General features: G+C 43.3%; 1 protein-coding gene across 5 annotated transcripts in view; it reads left to right on the forward strand.

Annotated features, from left to right (window-relative positions):
- Positions 1 to 24,305, forward strand: part of VSTM4 (V-set and transmembrane domain containing 4) — a 138,791-nt gene that overhangs the window by 40,694 nt on the left and 73,792 nt on the right. For all 5 annotated transcript variants that reach the window (XM_030940070.1, XM_030940069.1, XM_030940066.1 and 2 more), the window contains 2 exons: positions 8,426 to 8,459; positions 23,098 to 23,204. In XM_030940070.1, the coding sequence (XP_030795930.1) occupies positions 8,426 to 8,459; positions 23,098 to 23,204 (141 nt within the window). The remainder of the gene's footprint in view (positions 1 to 8,425; positions 8,460 to 23,097; positions 23,205 to 24,305) is intronic.

Raw genomic sequence — 24,305 nt, forward strand, 5'->3', positions numbered from 1 at the left:
CTTGTGCCTTGGCATGGGCCTCCCTTCCAGAGAACAGTGTGTAAGGCAGGCACCACACATTCAATTCATTCTCCTTGGAATTTGGCTCAGGACAGATGCTCAGCACATGGTGGACAAATGGGTTTATTTCCCACCTGCCTTACTCCCAACTGTTGGAGTGTGGAAGCCACATAGGCAGTTTCCAAGCTGGGTATGGTCTGAAGGCACTTTTGCCTGGGTTCAGGGACATGATCAAGAGTCTTCATGGGCTGCAGGCCCTGCTAGGCCCTAGACAGGGTCAGGGAAACAAATCAAGGCCAAGAAGGGCAGACTGGGACATGTGGGAGCACCTGGCATCCTCCTCCAGGCCTCACAGAGAGGCTTCAGAGAAGGGGGATCCCAGCTACCTCATCCCCACTGAAGTGGGCCTCAGATGGTCCCGTGTGTACCTGTGCACAGTGCCTGAAAGCCCTCCCCAAACCCTAGCTGTCTAGAGCGTTGTCTGAGCACCCATTGTGGGCCAGGAACCTCATGTGGCCTCTCCATGTGCTTATGTGACCCTGGATGAGAGCCACACCACACTTATCTGACAGCACAGCTGAGGAGCTTGAGAAGGCTCTAAAACCAGGGAGTGGTAGGGTGAAGTTGGGCCCCAGTCTCTCAACTGCTGGAGTGTGGAAGCCACATAGGCAGTTTCCAAGCTGGGTTCCCAAGCCTCCCATGTTTCTAGTCTAGAAAACTTTAGCTATTAGAGGGCTGACCTTGCCAGGGGAATTTTTCTTTAGCCTTCCGTGGGAGTTGTTGCTGAGGCTCTTCCAAGACAGCTCTAGCTGGTGCCTGCAGCTCCCAGGAGTTTGGTTTTGGTTGATTGCAACTCCCATTGGCAGGCCCAGTAGCCTTGGCAGGGCAGGTCTTGCCCCATGTACCTCTAGGATCAGGCATCTTTCAACTCACTGTGGGGCTCAGGATGGAGGACCATGCATGATGGGCCTGGGTAGTCTCCTTCAGCTGGACCCAGGAGTCTTAGAACAGCCCTGCCCAAAACTTCAGGAGCAGACCATTCACCTGGGAACCTGCTCAAATGCAGGGTGTCTGGGGCAGGTCTGCAATCCTGCATTTCAGCCAGCTCTGCTGCTGGTGTGGGGCCATGTTTAGAGTAGCAAAGCCTTAGAGCTGTTCTTCTTACCTCTATCCCACCAAACATCCTGCTTTTACAAGTATTTTGGAATGATCTCTACTATTTTAAAATGAAATTCATAGATGAGCTATACTATCTGTACCCCCTCAAATCAACTTAATGCTTTATAATTAAAGGAGAAATAAGAGGAAAGTAATTTATAACACACTGAGACAAATTCTAGTATTACACCTCTTCTTTTAATCAGTGTGAATTTCAGAGAAGATAATAATCCTTTATATTTGACGCTTGAAATAAATGCTAGGTAAACATCTGTCTGCATATACAAAGACTCAACATGCAGGGGACGGGGGTCAGCATAGACAGACACAGATGGGCCCTAATATCCAGGAGAGGCACTGCCCATGGTGATGGGATTCCTAACATCCCAACTGTTGGTAGGGTTTTTAATGAAAAAAGACACTCTTTGGCCAATTTGCAAACCCTTTAAACATTCATTGTGCATTAACATGGAGAAAATACATACCTCATGTTTCTATGTAAATTGGACTTAGCTTCCAGGCTCTCATGAACAGGTTTCCTCTTTTCTACATGAATGTCAGGAGGGTTATTCAAAGTCTATAGGAGAAATCTTCATTTGTGGAATTTCCTATATATCACAGATGTCAAGCTTCCCTGCCACTGCCTATCAATGGTCAAGGATTGTCCCCAGTCAGTGCTATAATCAGAAACATCCCCTGAGCGTTCCAAGTTGTCCTGTGGTTGGGGGAAGGGCAGGATTTTCCCCCCTGGAAACCATGGGCTTTGAACTGATTATTCCCCGATCCACTGAACTGGAGGAAATAAGGCCTCTGGGACCCCCTGGGACAGGCTCAGCAGAGGGAGTCATGGTGCAAATGGGACACTGTCTGTGAGTGAGTCTGCTTCTGCCATGCTCTGTCTGGGGTGTAAGTGGTCACATCAAGTCCCTGTGTCCTAGCTGAGAAGGTGGGGACATGCAGAACAGTGGCGAATTGCCCAGATATTGCTCAGGACCCATACCTCACTTCCTCTGAATCTAAGCCCTGTGCCTTCCACTGCAGGGCCACAGCAGAAGCTGTTCTCCCAGAGCCTTGGCACCACCACAAGGGTTTTGAGGGTGTTCCTTCCCCTAAATGGTGCTCAAGAAAGTGGCTCAGGCTCAGTTGATGTTCCAGAAGCAGATTGGCAGGTAGATTTACAGGTAGATCTGCATGGATCTGTAGATCCATGAGGCCTGGACTCTTCCTTTTTTCTCTATGCAATTTAATAACAAACATGATATGATAGGACAGAAAATATATGATAAATATAGCCTTGTTTTAAGATGGTCAAAGACTTCTTTCCTGATTTTGAAGGTGTAACTAAGTATAGTTGCCTTTCCTGTCAACACACACTGGTAATCCCAAAATGTTCAAGGTATCTCTTGCTGCGTAACAAATCCCCATAAAGTAGTGGCTTAACACAACATTTATTTGTTCAAGATTCTGCACTGGGCTGGGCTCAACTGGGTGGTTCTTCTGGCAATGTCACCTGGAGTCATCTGTGTGCCTTCAGTCACCTGAAGTTAACCAGGACTGGAGATCCAAAGTAGTACCACTTTCAGCCCTGGGGCCAATCTCTGAGACAAATAGGACATCAGAGCTGGTGACATTTCTCTCCCTGTGGTGTCACCAGCAAGGTAGCCATACCCCCCGACTTGCTCCAGGCTCCAAGGACATACCTAGACTGCACGCTGGCACTATGTCACTCTCCCACATTCTATCAATTATAACAAGTTATGAGGACAGGACAGACTTAGGGAAGAGCAATAGTGGTGAGGAATGTGTGGCTATCTTTAAATCACCACTCAAAGAAGGCTTTATTGCTGTCTCTTCTCACTGCCAGGCTCAGTGGGAAGCAAGGGAGGCCAAGCAAGCAAGGAACAAGTTTGAGGAGGAATAAGGGATACTGCCCAATCATTCCTGGTGGCTGGGGCATAATTGCGACCACCTGTGGGGCCTGAGGATTGGTGGTGCTGAGCTGTTACCCCAGCAACCAGCTGGTTCCTGAGGAGCACGGCCTATTTGCATCTAAGCAGGTTTAGAAGGGATTTGGGTCATGGGACTGACAGTGATTCCAAAGTCTCAGGCTCTAGCAGGTGCCAGAGCTACAGCAGGCACAGGGCACATCCCCCTTTATCAGGCTGCACCCCAGGATGCTGCTCCTTTTATGGATTATCTGAAGGTGGCCATGGCTCTCATTGCAAGCAATCAAGCATTTGTAGACCAAGTCATGTGTGTCCAAAGAACCCACTGATTCTCAGAAATGACATCACTAAAACCTGCAACACTCTTAACTTTCAAATATAACATTCTGTCATTTAATGCACTGAACTATAACAAACTTTGCATCACCTCAATTAAAATTAGTAATACATCTATACACTACTGAGAACAGTGCTTGGTTTGAGGAAGATATAGGCCCTTGTTCTGTTGATGGTTTCCAGGCTCTCTATGCAGTTGTATGTTTGTTGGGCTTCCTTCATCCTGACCACATGCAGGAGACCCAACCCCTGCTGCATGTGTGGGAGCTGAGGGCATCAAGGTATGCAGGCTGCTCACACACATGTGGACAGGAGAGCTGAGTCCAGTACCTGCTCTCCAGCACCCACAGCAATATCTAGCTGGAAAGAGCACATCAGAGTAGCTGGTTCTATTGCAGGGCCTGTGCAAAGCCTGGAGGTCAGAAGACGTGGCCAGGACATAGGGGTAAGATGGGTAAATATCAACCGTGCCTTGGAGGTCCTGACACTGCTACAGGGCCTGATAAGATGGGAGTAAGACTGCCTCCACCTCAAATCATCCAGCTTGGGGTGGCAGTGGTGATAGGGACAGGTCTAGATGGGGAAGACAGAGCCTTCAGGCTGGACATGCCATCTGGGAGGTTTGCCATGGGGTGAGAGTGTGAGCAGCATTGTCCTAATTGAAAAGAAGAAGAAAGGGTGGGGTGGTAGGGAGTGCCCCAGGGCCTGCTTCTTCTTATCAGGAGAGGTTGCAAAAATAAATGTTCCTTTTAGAGTCTTCAGAGTCCTAAAGATCCTAAAATCACCATCTGAGAACACATCCTGAGTGTTCACCTCTGAGCAGGAGGGTTGCATGGAGCCGGAGCTTCAAGGTCAAGTGCCTGGGTGCCAGGCCACATCCCATGGGATGTATTGGCTCCATTATGCACCCTTTTTCAGCTGATTGTCTTCTTGGTCTCCCCCACTTTCTAGTGGGTCTCCTAGGATTGCCTCCCACATAAACTCTTGACACTTGAATCTTTTTCTTACGATTTCTGCTTCTGGGGAAGGCTAAGTTGGGTTGGCACACTTAGGTAAGTATTGATAGCACTAATTATGCAATGCATATTTAAGGGTGACTCTGGGTGAAGTCTATTTTTCAGTTGCCTGTGAACCTCATCTTTGATGTCCAGAATCACTTTTGGTCCTATGGGCAGTCCCTCTTAATGGGACCATCAACCCCACATACACGCCACCGAGACCTCACAACGGTGCCTCAGCAAGCACTGGCAGGGGTGCATCTCCTGTACCCTGGCACTGTCTGGCGTCATCAGGCTCCTCGCCCTTCTTAGTCAGCTCCCTGCCTCCGGGGAATGCTGCAGCTGCTCTACTATTCACTGCATTCCTGATCTCCAGGCTGCTCACCTTGCTACCCCAAGCACTGGACTTGCCAAAACACTGGTCAGCTCATGGGATTATCTTGCGTCCCAGTCCCGTCTCTGCTTGGCTCCAGCTGTGGCACAGTGGTCTGGCCATTTCTTCTGTGAGACTCTATTTCCCCACCTGCAGGACCCCACGCCAGCTGCCCAGTGTCTCTGAGAATGGTGCCGAATACAATCGGTCCTCCCTATCTACAGGTTCTGCAATGAGGATTCAACTAAACTCCAATAAAAAATATTTGATTAAAAAATTAAGAATAACAATACAACAATACAAATAATACCGATGAAAAAGACAGTATAACAACAGTTTACATAGCATTTACCTTGTATTATGTATTATAAGTAATCTAGAGATCATTAAAAGTATACAGGAGGATGTGTGTAGGTTATATGGAAATACTACTCCATTTTGGGTAAGGGTCTTGAGCATCTTCGGATTTTGGTATCCTGGGGAGGTTCTGGAATCAATGCCCCAAAGATATAAGGGATGACTGTAGTTACAAGAGGGCTCTGGAGTCAGGCTGCCCAACTTTGGCCCTTCCCAGGTGTATTAGGTTGCTAAGGCTGCCACAGCAAAGCACCACATACTGTGTGGCTTTGGCAGCAGAAATTTATTATCTCACAGTTTTGAAGGCCAGAAGTCTTGAGATCAAGGTGTCAGCGGGATTCATTTCTCCTGAAGCCTCCCTCCTGGGCTGTACAGACTGCTGCTCTCCCTGTGTCTTCACATGGTCTTCCCTCTGTGCCTGTCTTTGTTGCAATCTCCTTCACTTTTAAGGACACTAGTCAAATTAGATAAGGGCCCAGCCTAATGGCCTCATTTTAACTTAATTACTTCTTTAAAGACCCTATCTCCAAATACAGTCACATTCTGAAGTGCTGGGGATTAGGCTTCAGTTAGGCTCAGTGGAGGAGACGTAATTCAGCCCATAACATCACCTGAGTGACTTTGGACAAGTTTATTAACCTCTTGTGCTTCAGTGTCCTCCGCTGTAAGATAGAAATAATGACAAGGCTACTGTGAAGATTGAATTAGAATACAGAGTTGTAGTCTTCAAACTTTTTTGCTTGCATAGTTCCTAAAATAATTTCAAAAACTATGCACTCATTTTTTTGTTGACATCTAAACTTTTTCATCATAAATGTAAATTGTTGCAAAACATGTAATTTCCATCTTTGACATCTTAAAAACGAAATGATTGATCCATCTTTCTTTTACATCTAAATGTCTTAAATTTAATGATTGTCTTCATTTATTTAAAGCCATCATGAGAAAAAAAGACCTACCCAAACAAGCTTTAACTGTTAGAAATTTTGTATTGTTCCTTCTTCTCCTTGAATTTTTATCTTCAATACACTTCCCCACAAAATTTCATCCTACTGTAATACATCTTTTGTTTTGAAGGTTCTTTATTTATTACCCTATTATACTTATCTGTAATATAGTATGTGTGTACAAATTTAAATTAATAATTTTTTAATTTCCTCATTTCATAAGTGTCTGTTAAAATATTTTTTAGATTGACTTATCAATATTGCACAATTAGTGAACTTTGGAAAATTAGCATAAGATTAATCAAAATGACATAAACATATCATAAATTTAGATACATAATTAACCATAAGAAGCAAAATTTATTGGGAATGCATTTTTATTGAAATTGATTTTTATTTTTACTTCGTATCCCTTGTATGAATTTTTTAGCGATAAAATTTGCTATCAATTTTGTTAATAAATGTTAGCTCTGAAATACTTCAATATAAAGAGAGTGTGAATGAATGAATGAAATTTTCTTTTACTCCTCAATTTTTAGAACTGCTTCAAAGGTATATGTCAAAAGTCACATCATGATTTATCATCCAAAATGATTTTTAATACTCTACCAGATGACAACTGGATTAGGTCGTTATTCGATCCTTGTTGAAAGCAAAGTATTAGAAACATCCCCCCCTTGTGAAAGATTTAGTTGCCTAGTTAATAATTTGCTTTCTTGACCCAGATATTAGTATTTTACATCAATTCTTGTTTGATGCCTCATTTACTTTTCAATCTGGGACAAGTCTCCAGGATGGTGTGCTTTGATTTTATGAATAGAAAAGGGTGATGTTAAAAGTGGGGAAGGGAAATGAATACAGCCAGACCTCAGGCATGTTCTAAGAGAATACATTCTTATGAAAGAATACCATGGGAGGTGAGGATGTGGCAACTGATTCCTTAAAACTGTTTTTCTGAAGAGTACCCAAGGGTATGCAGACCATAGACTGAAGACCCCTGATCCATCTAATAAACTTAGAATAGTGCCAGGGACACATGAAATGTTCAATAAATACTAACTATGGTTGTTATTATTGTTGCATCTATTGATTATCTAGTATACAGTAGGTGCTCAGTAAATAGAATACAGAAAGAGTTTAGGTATTCATAGAAGGTTAAACCAGATAAACCTGTACAACTCCATTTGAAGCTGAGATTCTCTCATCTTACTTTGGAACCTGCATAACAGATCACACATATGTAATAGCTTAAAGCAACTATTATTTGCTCTCGATTCCACAGGTCGCCAAATTGGGCTGGGCTTAGCTGAGCATTTCTTCTGCTGGTCTCAGCCGGAGTCATTCATGCAGTCTCTTGGTGCATCACCTGGGACCTGGTTGTTTTGGGCCTTCGGTGGAATAGCTGGTGTCTGCTCCATGTAGACTCATCTTCCAGTAGGCTAGCCAGGCTTCCTCATGTGGTGGCAGAAGAATTCCCTGCAACAAGAGAGAGAAGGCAAACCCCATAGCACAGGTGTCTTTTACACATCTGATTGTGACACATTGGCTAATGTTCTCTTGACCAAAGAAAGTTCATGTGGCCAAGCCCAGAGTCAGTTTGGGAGGGGGTACACATGGGTGTGGACACATACAAGGAGGTGTGATTCACTGGGTCCACTGATGTAACAATCTACCACACAATGCAAGGGTGCCCTGGTTGTTTCAGCTTTACCTCTATTTGAAGTAAATTCAGCTGTGAACCTCAGAGTGGACACTTGCTGGATTATATGTCCAGGTATTCTTACTTTTCCTCTGCAGCCAGAATCATTTGGTTTTCCTCAAAGGGACCCACTGTAGAAGGAGGTTTTGGTCCAAGACTGTTTTCGCGAGGGCCTCTTTTTAGTCCTGGGAGAGCATTAATCAGAGAATTCAAAATCATTTTACAACAAGGAGCTTCTAAATGGACAGGGTATTCCATGTAGCCTCAAGAGGGCTTTCTTATGACTCAGGCAGAGCTTAGAGGCTGGGTGACTGTATCACTCCAGGAACCCAACACAACCTGCCTTGACCCAAAATGAATGCCCAGGAAGTCTGGGGTGTATGGCTTAATGCCTGGCTAGATCCCTGGCTGGGACATATCCAGTCACTGTGGTGTCCATGTTATGGCTCTGCTATGCTCTTCCAAACAGAAGTATGCAAGTCTTGAGAGTTGGCTGGTATAGCACCAATACCTGAACAACACCTGGCTCCCTACATTTCCTGATAATTCCTGGAGCATGTGTATCTGAAGTAGCATTGGTTTACTATCTCCTATTATTTTTCCTTTCACAGTGAGACATTATTTGGTGAAATGCCCTCAGAACAGGTAAGAATATTTCCTTCCTTTTTCCAAATGAAACTCTTTGCCATTTAACTTTCTTTTGATATTACCAAGAAATTTATTAAATTTGTAGTTTTACCTAAAGGTCTGCATATTTGTCCACAAATATGCCTACAAATGTGTATCCTGCATGCATTTGCATGTTTCCAAGGTCTATAGTCTGGTTGTCACCCCCAGGGATCCAGAGAGCGTGCAGCCTTTGCTGGCCCAGCAGGCTTGCTGGAGGAGGCTTGGTGTGTGGTCCTGCAGAGCTGCTCCCCAGTTTAGGAAGGGGCTCACACTTGGTCTGAACCACTTTGATACATTTTGACCGCACACACCCATTCTCTTCACCAATGCTGACTTATTGTATACCCTGCTTTTAGCTGGTGAGACACACCTTATAGGTAACATAATAGTTGTAAGAGATACTGCCAATTCAAAGTGTTTAAAAATTTGGAACTTCTGATCCAGACAAGATGGCATAGGTCAATTTCTTCCTTCTCTTCCTTGCTAAGTAAAGCTTCAAACCTTGGAGATAACATAAGAGATAACGAAATGAAGGCTTTGAAAGGTGGTGAAAAGAAGGTAAACTGGTTTGGGATCCCAGGACTGGAGGAGTAACACAACTGTAAGACATCTTATGTTTTCCCATCCAACAGCAGAAGGTCACCCAGACTTGCTTTTTTCCTACTCCAATCTAGCAACAGAAAACATTCAGGTAAGCTCATTCCTCCCCTGGATCGAAGGGGAGTTCCCCTGAAAACCTCAAGTGAGCCCAGCATCAGCTACAAAGAGGATGGCTCAGGAGCTCCCCCCACAATGAGCAACAGAGGAAGAGCTCACTTTTTCTTCCAGGCTGACTCCCTGCCTCAACCAGGTGACACCAAGGCTTCAGGGAAGAGCCAGCAAGAGGCACCTAGACACAAAAGTGGCCCAGCAAGGAAGCTTCTTCATCTCCATGGGTGTGAGGCTTCTCTCCCCTACTGAAAAACATCCAGCTTCCAAATCTGAGGAAACTCTCTGTCTCCTCTGGCAGCACTGACAGGGCCCAGTGGCACCATATAAACCAAACAGACCAAAATAGTACTGTAAAGGCTCTGAAAATGGAAATGCCGTTGCAACTATAGCCCATAGAAGCAGACCAGGATTACATGATAAACCTGGGTGACTGCCTACAAAAATAAGAGATTTAAATAGGACCTGGGACCTTCTGACAAGATACTATAAAAAACCAACCATCATTTTAAAAACCACAAAAATCACAACTTGAATGAGAAGAGATAATTGATCAGATCAACACTGAGATGAATCAGGTGTTGGAATTATCTGACAAAAATTTTAAAGCAGTGTTTTTTCTTTTTATGAGATGGAGTTTCACTCTTGTTGCCCAGGCTGGAGTACAATAGCGTGATCTCAGCTCATTGCCACCCTCCTGGATTCAAACGATCCTCCTGCCTCAGCCTCTCAAGTAACTAGGATTACAGGCACCCACTACCATCCCCAGCTATGTTTTTGTATGTTTAGTAGAGATGAGGTTTCACCATGTTGGCTAGGTTGGTCTCAAACTCCTGACCCCAGGTGATCCACCCACCTCGGCCTCCAAAAGTGTTGGGATTGCAGGCATGAGGCACCACGTGCAGCCTTAAAGCAGTTTTTATATAAAAAAAGGTTCAATGATAATTCAAATTATCTTAAAACAACTGACAAAATTAAAAATCTCAGCCAGTAAAGAGAAGTTATTTTTTTAGAAAAAAACAAACATATGGAAATTATAGAACTAAAAAGTACAAAAACAGAAATGAAAAACTCACTGTTTGGGCTTAATAGGAGAATGGAGATGTCAGTGGGTAGTTTGTGAAGTGGAGAACAGAGCAATAGAATTTATCCAATCTGAACGACAGAGAAAATAGACTAAAAACAAACAAAAAATGAACAGACCTCAAGGACCTACAAGACAAAAGATCCAACATTCTATCATCAGAGTTCCAGAAGAAGAGGATAAACAGAGTAGATCCAAAAAAGTATTAGAGAAATAATGCCTGAAAACGCCCCAAATCTGGCAAAAGACCAAGCCCTATAGGTTTAAGAAACTGAGTGAATGTTAGGCATGATAATCTCAACAAAATCCACTTGAAAACACATGATAATTGAACAGAAAACAAAGTTGAATGACAGTGCATTTCTGCTGTGAATCCATGGAGGGCAGAAGGAAATGGCACATTTTTAAATACTGAAGTAAAAGAACTGCCAACCCCAAATTTTATATCCAGCAAAACTATCCTCCAGGAATGAAAGGGAAATAAAGACATTCTCAGAAGAAGGAAAGCTAAAAGAGGTTGCCACTAGCAGACCTACTTTAATGACTAAAATACAACCTTGAAACAGAAAAAAATGCTGTAGACTTAGGAAGGAAGAAGGAATAATGGAAAGAGCAAAAATAGGAGTACCTATGGTAGACTGTTCTTTCCATGAATAGTTGTGAGTTTTAAAAATCACATTTGAGGATTTAAATAAAAATTATAGAATTGTCTGATGTTCAAGACAACACTGTTTAAAAGTGAGTGAGGTAAAATGACCTAAATAGAAGTCAAAAGTCCATTCAAAACAATGGAATGTTGGTGCCAGTAGACCGTGTAAAGTCACATATGTATATTGTAATGCCCAAAGCAATCACTAAAATAACTTTGTAAAAACAATACACTCAGAATCGCTATAGATAGATCTTAAAATATATGCAAGTAACATAAAGAAACAGATGAATGAGAACTACAGGAAATAACCAGAAAACAAACAATAATATGGTAGCCTTAGTTGCTGAAATACGATTTATTTTAAATGTAAATGGCCTAAATACATCAATCAAATTGCAGAGACAGGCAGGGTGGATTAGAAAAATGACCGAACTGGTACGCTTTTTATAGGAAATTCACTTTATACACAGTGACATAAGTAGATTGAAAGTAAAAGGATGGAAAAAGATATAACATGCAAACAATAAAATAAATCAGGTGTGGATATACTATAGCTGATAAAATGGACTTCAGGGCAAAAAACCTTACTAGAGGCGAAGACTGACATTAGATGATAAAGGCTCAATCCATCAGAAAGACAAGTTTCCACATGAGTACACATCAAACAACAGAACCGCAAAATTTAAACAGCAAAAACTGAAAGAGCAGAGGGAAGAAATAGCTAAATCTATAGTTTTAATTAGGGCCTTCAATTCCTTCCCCTTATCTACTGATTGACCTGCTGTAGATAGAAAATTAGCATGGGTATTGAAGATCTAAACAACATAATCAACCAGTGGTGCCCAATTGAGACAGATCAAACACTCTAACCAACAGAAAAAAGACACATATTTTTCAAGGCTACATGGGACATTCATCAAAATAGACCATATCCTGGGCTGAAAAACAACCCTCAACAAATTTAAAATAATTGAAATAATAGAGAATGTGTACTCTGAGCACAGTGAAATCAAACTTGAAAATAGTAACAAAACGACTGCAGGAAAATCTCTAAATGTGGAAACAGTTTTTTGTTGAAAGTGACAAACTGATTCTAGATAATATATGTACATTAAAAAAAATAACAAAGTTGGAGGACTTACAGTTCTTCTGTCCAAAACTTATTCTAATGGTAGAGTATTGGAGACACTGAAGTATTGATATAAAGTATATAGATCAATGTAGCATAATTGAGAGTCCAGAAATAAATCCTCGTATTTATGGCCAACTGACTTTTGACAGAGATGGCAGGACAGTTCTAAAGGGAAAGCTTTGTCCTTTTGACAGACAGTGCTGGGTCACATGGGTATCCATATACAGAAACATGAACTGAGACCCTTGCCTCACAATGCCTCCAAAATTAACTAAAAATGGATCTTAGACCTAAGCATAAAAGCTATAATTACAACATTTCTAGAAGAAAGCAGGAGAAAATCTTTGTGATCTTGGGTTGGGCAAAGTGACACTAAACACAGGGTCCATAAATGAAAGAACTGATGTAATTAAAAACCTTTGCATTTCCAAAGACACCATTAAGAAAATGAAAAGATAAGTAAGCCCCATACTTGCAAATCAGATAAACCAATAAAGAACTTGTTCCTAAAATATATAAAGACCTCTCACAACTCAATAATGAGGTGACAGATAACACAATTAAAAATGGGCACAAAAGATTTCAGTAGATATTTTCCTATAGAAGATATCCAAATGGTGAGCAAGTACATGAAAGATATTCAGTGTCATTACTTATTAGGGAAGTGCAAATTAAAACCACAATGTGATATCACTATACTCCCACTACGATGGCTATAATCCAAAAGACAGGCAATACCAATTTCTGGCAAAGATGTGGAGAAATTGGATCTTTGTACATTGCTGGTGGGAATATAAAATGGTGCCACCACTTGGGAAAACAACTTGGTGGTTTCTTAAAACCTTTAAGTTACCCTATGACCTAGCAATTCTGCTCATAGGAATCTACCCAAGAGAAAGCATATGTCTCACAAAAACATATATGCCTCTGTTCATAGCTGCTGTGTTCATGATAACCAGAAACCAGAGACAATCTAGATGTATCCATCAACACATGAATTGGAAAACAAAATTAATATATCCACCCAGTGAGGTACCACTTAGTAATAGAAAGGAACACACTGGGTATGGACCAAAGCATGGATGAGCCCCAACAATACTAAGCGGAAAAAGTCATATGCAAAAAATTACGTATGTATGATTCCATTTTTATGAAATGCCTAGAAAAGGTAAATTTATGGAGACAGAAAGTGGATTAGTGGTTTCCTAGAGCTGAGGGTGGGAGTGGGGATTAACTATAAATATACAAGATGGAACCTTTGGAGGTGATAGAAATGTTTTAAAACTGTATTGTAGTGATGCATGAATCTAAAAGCTATTGAATTGTGCACTTGTGATCAGTACATTTTATGGTACATCAACTATGCCTCAATAAAACCATTTGTTTCTTTTTTAAAGCATATGTCCCAATAAGGTCCCCAAGACTAGGGTGATTCTGGCATTTCAGACTTGGGTAATGGCTGGAGATGGTCAGAGCTGTGGATGATCAGCCTGCCAACATGCTCAGGATTTGCTTTCTGTGATGTTTTTGTCTGCCCTTTTGTGTCTAGCATGCAGCCTCTGGTGACTGGGGCCCCTCTTTTTTTCCCTTACAGTTGCCCCAGTCTAAGCTGGGGCTGACTGAGGCTGGAAGTACAGCAAGGATGTCATCCCAGCCTGGTGGACATTAGAGTTTGATCTCCCCTCAGCCCTGGGATAACTGAGGTCAAGATGACCACAGAATCTTGTTCAAAGGCTGCCTCCTTCTCTGCCAGTCATGCTGGGCACTGTCAGGTTGGTTGGGTATCCGAGTGGCAGTTCTCCCTGTGAGCAGTCTCCTGTTGGGTCAGCCCACAGATTTGCCTCTAGAAAGCCTGCATTTACTCTGCCTCCATCCCAGGACCCTGCTAGGGCCAGGCCTTGACCCATAAACCTGGTAGTCAGCTCCTGGCCAACTTTGCATTCATTTTCCCGATTAGAACTTCATGCCTATTGGACTTAGTGCCTGGCTTTAGCGTGAATTGTGCTCTGCCTATGTAGCCCAGGCAGCTCCTCTTGTCCCTGTTGTGCCAGGAGCTCCTAGGTCCCAGCACCCTCATCTGTCTGTCTGCTCTGTGCTGCTGCCATGGGCAAATGGGGCCCTGGAGTCTTAAGCTGTGATCAGGAAGAATCCCCTTCTCTGGCTTCTGACCGTTTCATCCTAAGGGGGAACAGACAAAAAGCACAGGGTCAGGACAAGAAGCCTGGGTTGGAAACTCTCAGGCAGGGGAGGGGAAGGGCCTCCAGAAGAGACCATGTGCTGACTCTGAGGCTGCGGTCACTGAATGAGGGGCCTTGCCAAGTGACCGGGCCAGAACCTGGAGACTCAAGGGAATTCCATGACTTGCTAAGAGAAGTTCAAACGGAAGGAAAATCAATCTCATCTTGAATGTTTATTGTCCCTGAAGTTGTAAATTGCAGTCTCTTGGAGGGGTGGCCCTGACCTTCAGGAGTGGGAGACTGTTCCTTTCCCAGGGCAGAGTGCTCTGAGGATGCAGAGCAGAGAGCAGGGCCTGAGTAAACATCTCAAGGATCTGTGAGGTTAAATGTGCCCTTCCCAGGGAGGACAGCCCTGAGAGCAGCTCAGCTGGAGGATATAAAATTGCTCCAAAATTCCTGAAAACCCAGAGTGAAAATGAAATCCCCCAGTTGCACAGAGCTGTGATGCAGTCCATTCTGCAACACCTCTTCAATGGATCCAGATGCCTTCCTTCCCACAGGGGCAAGTTAAAGAAAGTTGTGGAGAGGAGTAAAGGGGCACCACAATGGCAATTCCCAACCAGGATGTCTCCTGGCCTTTTGCTTCACCTCTGCTTATGGGGTTGAGACAATAAAGTACTTGCCAATGAGGGAAAGTATAGTGCAGCAATGAATGGGACAGAAAGTCAAGGCAATGGAAGGAGAAGCAGCAGGTATAGTTATGGAAGCTGAGGATAACTGCAGAGACATTGCAGACCCCTGACTTCTAGAGGTCCAATGGCCTCTCATTAGAGGCATCTATTTGTGAATGCAAACTTCACCAAAATGAACAGGCTTTACTGTGATCAGTTGTAAGGTCAGATTAATCAGTTCTTTCAGGAGCTTTTCTGGGACACATGTCAGAGTCAGGTCATTCTCCTCCTGAGTGAACCTTCAGTCTCAAAGAATACCAGAACTCTAAACAGACGTTTGCTGTGCCACAGCCATTTCTCATTGTTGCTTGCTTGGATTTTAACCCACATGCATGCTTGTGCCCTCCCTCTGCCCACGTTCACCTGAGCAAGCAGGGTGGTAAGGATGGGGGCAGTAGACTCAGGGATGGGGTCTGCCTGGCCACCTGTCTCCCATGTCCCCCCAGTCATTACTACCTTGTCATGTCCCCACTGCACCCCAGCACTCAGGCCCAGTGTCCTTCTTCCACAGCCCTCCAGGCAGGGGTGGGAGTGGGCAGGGTAGGCCTATGAGATGGGGTTGGTTCCTGGCATAAAGAACATGCACCTGGATTCTGACAGCTTAAGTGTCAGGTCAAGTTGTGCCACTTGGCAGCTTTGTGACCTTGGGCCACTTACTAGGCCTTTCTGGGAATGTTTCGTCCTCCACAGACAGGCACAGATTTGCCTTTTGTCACTGTCACTAAGGGTTTCCATAGGAATTTGATGAGAGAACAGTGGTCATGGGCTAGTGCAGCCCAGCTCTACCAGATTTATTTCTCATTCTCAGAAAAACTCTACAAGGCACAATTGGTTCCCCCAGACTAAGAGCATGGATGAAACTGCCAATGATTAGACCAATGACTAGCCCTCTGTCATTTACAAACCTTCTGAATCCAGGTTATGGCTTGGATGTTTGTCCCCTTCAAATCTCATGTGGAAATGTAATTTCCAGGTTGGAGGTAGGCTTGGTGGGAGATGTTTGGGTCATGGGGGCGGATCCCTCATGAATGGCTTGGTCTGTCCTTGTAATGAATGAGTTCTCTCACCTGATGAATTCACACAAGATCTAGTTGTTTAAAAGAGTCTGGCCCCTCCTTCCTCTTTCTGTTGCTCCCTCTCTCGCTGGGTGATAAGCAGGCCCCTCCTTTGCCTTCTGCCATGATTGGAAGCTTCTGAGGCCCTCACCAGAGGCCCAGAAGCAGATGCCAGCACCATGCTTCCTGCACAGCTTGCAGAACCATGAGCCAATATAAACCTCTTTTCTTGATAAATTACCCAGTTTCAGATATTCCTATATAGCAACACAAATGAACTAATATAACAGGTGACAGAAAAGCTGGCTCAGATGGTCTTGTCCAGGAAGGAATCTTGCAGGCTCACCTAACTAGTGATGCTACAGTGGGCAGATCTCAGGGCAACTCTAGCTAGAGGGACAAAGGGTCATCAGGGTGGTGGCTTCCAGCCCCTGCCCTTCTCTAGGAAGAGCTGTGTCCAGGTGGTGATGAGAACCCAGGCCAGGCAGGCTCCCCTGAGCAGGGACAGGTGCCAGCAGGGGTCAGCCCACATCCATCCATCCATGGCCTTTGTGAATGAGTCATCTCTCTTCCTAACCAGCAAGCACAACCCGGCCATTAGTGGAGCAGCCTCCAGCATGGACTGAGGCTGAGCAGGGAGTGGGGTCTCCCACTCAAACACAGCCTTACCCCTGGCTGGGCAGATGCTGAGGAGTCACCTCTCCCTGCCATTATTACTAGGACACAAACCTACGACCCTGTAGAGCACCACTAAATTATCTCCTGATCTCACCAGCTAGTGTACAAAAATGTTAGCTCAAACAAAAACGCCAGCCTAGCAAAGTCTCTGCTGTGGACTTCATGAAGCCAGCAGGGAAATGCAAAGGAAGAGCTTCGCTCGCAGCTGCAGGAGCTTCTTGTGGCTCTAAGGATGAGCTTCTTGGGTGATGTAAACCATTTATTGTAAAGGTCACGGGGCCACTGTGGACAGGGAGATGGCTTGGCAAATACCTCACAAAGGAGCAGCATTTATTCTAATGCTGTGCAGAGGATGCATGCAGAAACATCATGGAGCAGATGCAGCAGAGAGCGCAGCTTTGTGATTCACAAGGATCTGGAGTCCTTTCTCAGTGCATTGGTACTCACTTAGGTTGTAGAGAATACTGCCTTGTCCTGCTTCTGATTCAAGGACTCAGAAGGCAGTTTCTGTGGTAATAATGATGTATAATAATGCTGATAAGGTCACGATAGGTGACTCCCTATAAGCACTTAGTATGCTCTAGACACAATTCTATGTGCTTGGAACATGTCACCCACTTAATGGAAAAGAATCATTTCAAAGGGTCCCTGTGAGTGGGTGGCACCATTCATCCATCTTGAAAGTGAAGTTCTGCAAATTTTAAGCAGCTCCTGGCATATGGCACCAATTGACTTTGTGTGTTTCTGTGGCAGGGAAAGCTGCTGGAGCAAGTTCAAAAAGCCTAAGGCGAAACATTGGGGAACTCGCCCTGTTTGCATGAGTTCTTGGCCTTTATCAATGGCAACTGACCCTGGGGAGAAGGGGTATCTACAGTTGTTACTATTATTCATTTTCCTTTAAAAGATGACAACAAATTGGCACCATAGCTGTGGAGACCAATTCCCCTCCTTCAAGATTCTGCACATAATGTTCCGGGCATGGGGTTATGGGGTGGTGAGTGTGTTGTGTGAAATCTTGGAAGGAGGCCATAGAGCTGCTTGGAAAGGAACTGATGGATCCCTCCCTCCATCTGTGTCAGGCATCTTTCTTGTCAGAACCGAGATAGACAGGCAGGAAGACAGGAAACACATGGACGTTTCTGGAAGTAAAATAATCAGCTGAGTGACACCTTTCAAAGACGTGTGGAGCAAGAAGAGCTCAGGGGGCCTGGAAGGATGTTGGGAGGACTGGAGCCAACACAGCTCCATTAGCTCCATCCACTAAGGGTTTCTGAATGGGGATATTTGGCTTGACAGAGCCTGTTCACTCAATCCAGCTGCTGTGTGTCATAGAGCAGAACTGCCACGCCTTTGTGGGACAGAAGCTCCTTTTGGGAGGTGGCCAGGCCGGAACCCGGTACATCTTACAGCAAGGCCTCTGCACGTGCGACGTCCTGCCTGCCCCTGTTGGAGACAGAAAAATAGCCTTGCTCCACAACGAGCTCCCACAAATAGCACTTCTCTCTAATCAAACAGCTCTCTAATTTAGAGGGAGTTTCCGAGCCTGTTTTCTGTCTTTCCTGGTTTGACTCACTCCAACAAGGCTTGCTCTGTTGTGTCAGAGACAAAATATAGCCCTGTTCCAACCTGAGATGTCGAATAACTTTTCTTGTAAGTTAATCATAAGGTGGACTTTCTTAGCCAAAAATTCCGACCAGTTCTCCTGGCTCAAGGGGAGAAACAAGATTCTGAGATAGTGTCTACCCTATGTCAATGTGGTGATTCATTGTCTAAATGAGATCAAATTGTCAAAATATGAATTAAAATTAAATTTAGTGCAGTTTTACTGTTTCGAAGGAAAATTATGATGACAAAGCAGGTGTTTTCCAGCTTAAGGAAATCCTTGAACATGATGTTACAAGTACATAAAAATGATGTTCCGGAAACTTCCATTTTATATTAAAGAGTTAAAAAAAAAATCCATCACCGCGCGGTGGCTCACGCGTGTAATCCCAGCACTTTGGGAGGCCGAGGTGGGCGAATCACGAGGTCAGGAGATCGAGACCATCCTGGTTAACACAGTGAAACCCCGTCTCTACTAAAAATGAAAAAAAAAAAATTAGCCGGGCGTGGTGGCGGGCGCCTGTAGTCCCAGCTACACGGGAGGCTGAGGCAGGAGAATGGCGTGAACCTGGGGGGCAGAGCTTGCGGTGAGCCGAGATTGCACCACTGCACTCCAGCCTGGGCGACAGAGTGAGACTCCGTCTCAAGAAAAAAAAAAAAAAATCCAAAAAGAGAATAGGAAGTGGAAATACTATTTGATTCTACACTGTGCAAGGTGCAGTTGGGGAGACTACCCAAGTTTTTAGCCAAAGGAAGAAAGGAAAATGTCAAAAGATTTTAGCAAAAACAAATTTAAAAACTGTGCATTGAACAAAAAGCCAGAATTCAAAGGGAATTGGGAAAACTATTTTCAATAAATATGTCCAAATGGTGTAAAAGTTGCTTGCAAACCTGTAAGAAAAGCTCAAGATCCTAAATCAAGAGTAGAAATCAAGAAAATCCTAAATCAAGATCCAAAAAAAAAAAACCATAATCAAGAGAAGGAGCTATCCTTACATCATAAATGAGAAGGCTCCTTAGACAAACATGGGAAGTACTCATTCTCACTAGAAATCAGACAAATGCAAATCAAAAAGGGATCAGTTTTTTCTTCATTAAATGAGTCATTTTTTTAAAAATTGACAAATGGTGTTAAAGAGGGTGACGTAGGTGTTCTCATTTGTTGAGTGGCATAGCTGTGGTGTAATACTAACTTGTCAAAAATCATTTTGACAGTAAGTATTAAATAGCCTTGAAAATAGTCCTTTTCCATGACCTAGTAATTCCAACTTTAGAAATTCAACCCCAAAATGAAAGTCTAAGAATAAAAAACCATTATGCACAAATACATTTTTAGCAGTGTCATTTCTATATTAAACTGAGAAAGAAATGAGATGTTTAGATGTTAGGGAAATGGCTAAGTAAACATCGGCTGATTTCCTCACTGGAATAGTATGAGACTATAACAATATGAAAAATTTAGATTAAGTAAAAGTACAAATACAAAATTATAATATAATATGATTCAAAAACTATATATGAACAAGGAAGGGTTGAAAATTTGTATCTACACACAAAAAAAACTGCACATGGGTGTTTATAGCAGCTTTATTAATAATTGCTAAAACTTAGAAGCAGCTGAGACGCCTTTTAGCAGGTGAATGCATAACCTGTGTTATATCCAGATGACAGAATATTACTCAGTGCCCAAAAGAAATGAGCTGTCAGGCTGGGAGCAGTGGCTCATGTGTGTAATCCCAGCACTTTGGGAGGCCAAGGCGGCTGGATCACCTGAGATCAGGAGTTCGAGACTAGCCTGACCAACATGGTGAAACCCCATCTCTACTAAAAATACGAAAATTAGCTGGGCGTGGTGGCAGGCACCTGTAATCCCAGGTACTTGGGAGGCTAAGGCAGGAGAATTGCTTGAACCTGGGAGACGGAGGTTGCAGTGAGCTGAGATCATGCCATTGCACTCCAGCCTGGGTGACAGAGAGAAACTATCACAAAAAAAAAAAAAAGAAAGAAAGAAAATGAGAGCCATGAGAAGACATGGAGGAAGGGTAATTGCATATTGCTAAGTGAAAGAGGTCAATCTGAAAAGGCTATATAGTGTATCATTCCAATTCTGTGATATCCTGGAAAAGACAAAACTGTGGAGACATTGAAAGATAGCTGTTTGCCAAGGGTGAGAGTGGTGGGAGGGATGAATAGGCAGAGCACAGAGGATACTTAGGGAGCGAAACTACTCTGTATGATGCTATGACGCTGGGTTCATGCCACTATAAATTTGTCCAAACCCATAGAATATGCTGTACATCAAGAGTGAACCCTAAGGTGACCTGTGGACTTTTGAGGGATACTGATGTCTAATGTAGATTCCTTAGTTGTAGCAAATGCACTACTCTAGTACAGGATGTTGATCATGGGAGAGGCTGTGCATGTGTGGGGGTGGGGGCTATATGGGACATCTATCTTCCACTCAATGTTCCTGTGAATGTAAAACTTATTTAAAAGCAAAAGCGAGGAAGAGGAAAAAGAGTGAAAATATTTATGAAGGTTGTGTTTTGGTTATGACAGTCTTATTTTCTTTGGTTTCCATGCCTGTAATTACCCCTTTTAAACATGAGCATGCATTATTTTATATTGGAAATAAGAAAATAGGCATTTCAAGAGTTTATAAAACTACAGAATGAAGCTGAACATGTGGTTGTATATGTAAACAGTTCTGAGAATTTCGGATCCCTTGTTTGCTTTCGTTGGTCAAAGTTTTGTAAATTCACATTCTTTTTGGCTATTTGTGCATTTACACAATTGACCCTATACTCTAAAACTATGACCAGTTAGAATCTCCGTTCCCAATAAAAATAAGGCATCTTTGGGGAATCTCAGTGGGAATTGTATTCTTGAAATTTTTCCCACAATGTGTGATTCAGTTTTTATTTATTTTTAAATATCTAGGACTATTATTAGAATAGCCTATCTCTTATTACCCATCTGTATATTTATTTGCATTTAATTATAAACGTATCCAGTAATGATTCTCCCTGTCCTGTCTCACATCTGTTTAGTTCGTTAGCACCCCCATTCCAGGGAACCACTATTTTTAAGTTCTTACATATATTTCTGGAGCTTCTTTATGCTTGTGTAAGCAAATACTAATATATATTCTTATTTCCCCTTATTTTTATGTAGAAGTGGTACATTTTATACATTGTCCAACACCTAGCTTTTCCACTTAACAATGCATCTTTCCTTATCAGGACACACGTAGCTTCTTCGTCTTTATACAGATGACCCCATGCACGGATTCACCGTAATCTACTCAACTAGTCCCCTGCTGATGGAAGGTGGGCTGTTTCTAATCCATTGCTATTATAAACAGTGCTGTAATGACTGATCTTATGCACACAACATTTCCTACATGTGCAAGGATATCCATAGAACGAATTCCTGGAAATGAAATTGCCAGGTCAGAGTCTAAGCGCCTGTAATTTTGATAGATGTTACGAAATCATTCTCCATCAGGAAGGGTCACACTGCTGCCAGCGATATTTTTGAGTGCCAGATTCCCTGCAGCCTTACCAAGACTGCTTTGCCTCACATTTGACTGCAGCCATTTTGATTTGGAAAAAAAAAAAAAAGAAGAAGTCAATGTATTTTTACTGGAATTCCTCTCTCCTGAGGGAGCTTTAGCGTGTTTTCATGTGTAAATGAGTCTTTCCTTATGTGTAAAAACTGCCTGTTTCCTCCCTTCTTTTATTTTGATGATTGGGTCATATTTTTATGGATTTCTAGAAATTCTGTTTGTGTTAGGGAGATAGCCTCTCTTGAGACCTGGACTTACCTAGCTGGGACATGTACCTGAGGACAAGAGATTATAAAAGGTACTTCCCTCTGGATTACTGGAATGAATAGGAAGCATTTGAAAGAAGATGAATGGTCATTCAAGAAAGTTTGCGAACTCCAGCCCATGAGTAGCACCGAGAACAAGTTTCATATCGGAGCATTGTATGTTTGCAGCTTTCCTATTTGCTGCTTACCAACAGTGTCACGTAGAGCAATCATGTAGCCTATTTAAGCCTTGTCCTCCTTACCTGTAATGTAAAAGGCTTATCTTCCTATCCCTTTGGGTTATGGCTAACACATATTAAGAAGCTGATACTGCACTAATTACACAGGGTCAAGGTAGTTGGAAACACTCCCAGCACTCCTCAAGGTGAGCTCCCTTCCCCTGTCATAAAGGTAAAGGTGCAGCAGGAGAAGAAAGCTCCGGCAGTTGCAGGGGACCCCAGACACATCCAGGTGCAGTTCCCCAGAACACTTTCCCAGTTGCTGGGGAGATGTTTGCCTTTGGATTATGAACCACAGAGATGTGTGCAAGGAACTTTGGTTTTAGGGAGCTCAAGCAGAAGCTTCTAGTGGCATAAATAATACCCCACTGGTGATGGAACCAAGCCAAACTATGTAATCAGTTAAACCAGGTGTCAGCCTTCAACCCATGCATCCCTAGGCAATGTACAAAAGCTAGCCCTAGGTCCCTCCAAGGAATTTGGAACTGTAAACAGCACATTCATTATAAATCACCAACTGGCTCAACTCATCCTTCTTATCTTGGCCAAAGATCAGTACCAGACTTCCAGACCTCCCTGGAGATGAGCACAGAATGCTTCTAGTCTACTCATATGATAACCTTACCTTACACAGGTACACTGGGAGCACTCAGAAATTATTGGAAGCTATTGTGGGTTTTTTTCCCCTTTCTCTTTTGCAACAAATCTGCCTTTGGTTTCACTGGAAACTTTTTCTTCTACAGCTCAGGGGAGACTGTCACTAGCGTGACCAGCTTGGCCCCACTACAGCCCAAGAAGGGCAAGAGGCAGAAGGAGAAGCCTGACATTCCTCCTGCGGTCCCTGCCAAAGGTAAGGAGCTAGCCTGCAGTTTTTTACCTGGAAACTATCATTATTGATCCATGTGGGTCTGGGGTTCCATGTTGGATTATGACAGGGAGCATAGGCAGATGGGGAATACGACATGACATTTAATGATTGTATAGTCTGGACCCCCACCTAGATTCTGGGCATAACTGGTGCTCAACCACCTCAGCCCTTAACCCAGTACTTGGGTTGGGGGTGGAGGTGGAGGAGGAAGCAAGGGCCTAGCATAGCTTTAGCAGGGGGAAGATCGACATCCACAGATGATTCCAGATTGTGTTTCACTTTGAACTATTAAAATGTACCACACATGAGGTGGGGTGGTGGGGTGGGATGAGGAAGTCTTCTTGGTTCATTCAAGGGAAGAAAGGCTCTCTGAATTTTTAAAGATGTCAACCAGGTGTGCAATTTATTTCACATTTACTCTGGGTATAAAATGAGGGCTGTCCTGTGATTCCAGTTATGATTTCGAGCAATGTAAGTGAGAAAGATAGGTGTTTCTGGAGGAAAGAACTGCAAGAGTATTAGGAGAACCAAGACTGATTATAGATAGTTCCTAAAATAACTGGTCAATTTAGGAGATATTCATACCTCAGCAAATTTGAAATATAGTTGGGGGAATACAAGGGTTGCCCAAATGAACAATTCTATCCCTCAACTGTGACTTTGCAGGCTGTCCCCTAGGGACACATCAAGCTCTGTGGGGAAGCCAGTGGTGGTGAGGCTGAGCACACATGGAGTGGAAAGAGGGCTGGAGGGTGTGGTACTGCAGAGGAATGAAAAGCATGGACCTGGGAGGGAAGGGAGTAGAGAATGCCTGCTTGGGCCAGGCATCATACCGCTTGATGTAATTCATTCCACAGTAGCTATTATCCACCCTTACAAAAGTTGAAAGTGAGACTTAGGTAAGTGGTAGAGCCTTACTTTCAATGCCAAGTTCAAATCCTAAATGGTTCAAGACTAGTGACTTGACACAGTGGGAAGGGCCTCACTTTCTTTTTCTGTCAAGTGGGGACAATAAGACCCTCCCTGATGACCTCACAGGGCTGCTATGAGGATCAAGAGTCACTGTGATCAGTGCTAGTGTGT

The sequence above is a fragment of the Rhinopithecus roxellana genome, chromosome 11 (assembly GCF_007565055.1).
Source record: "Rhinopithecus roxellana isolate Shanxi Qingling chromosome 11, ASM756505v1, whole genome shotgun sequence".
Taxonomy (NCBI): Eukaryota; Metazoa; Chordata; class Mammalia; order Primates; family Cercopithecidae; genus Rhinopithecus; species Rhinopithecus roxellana.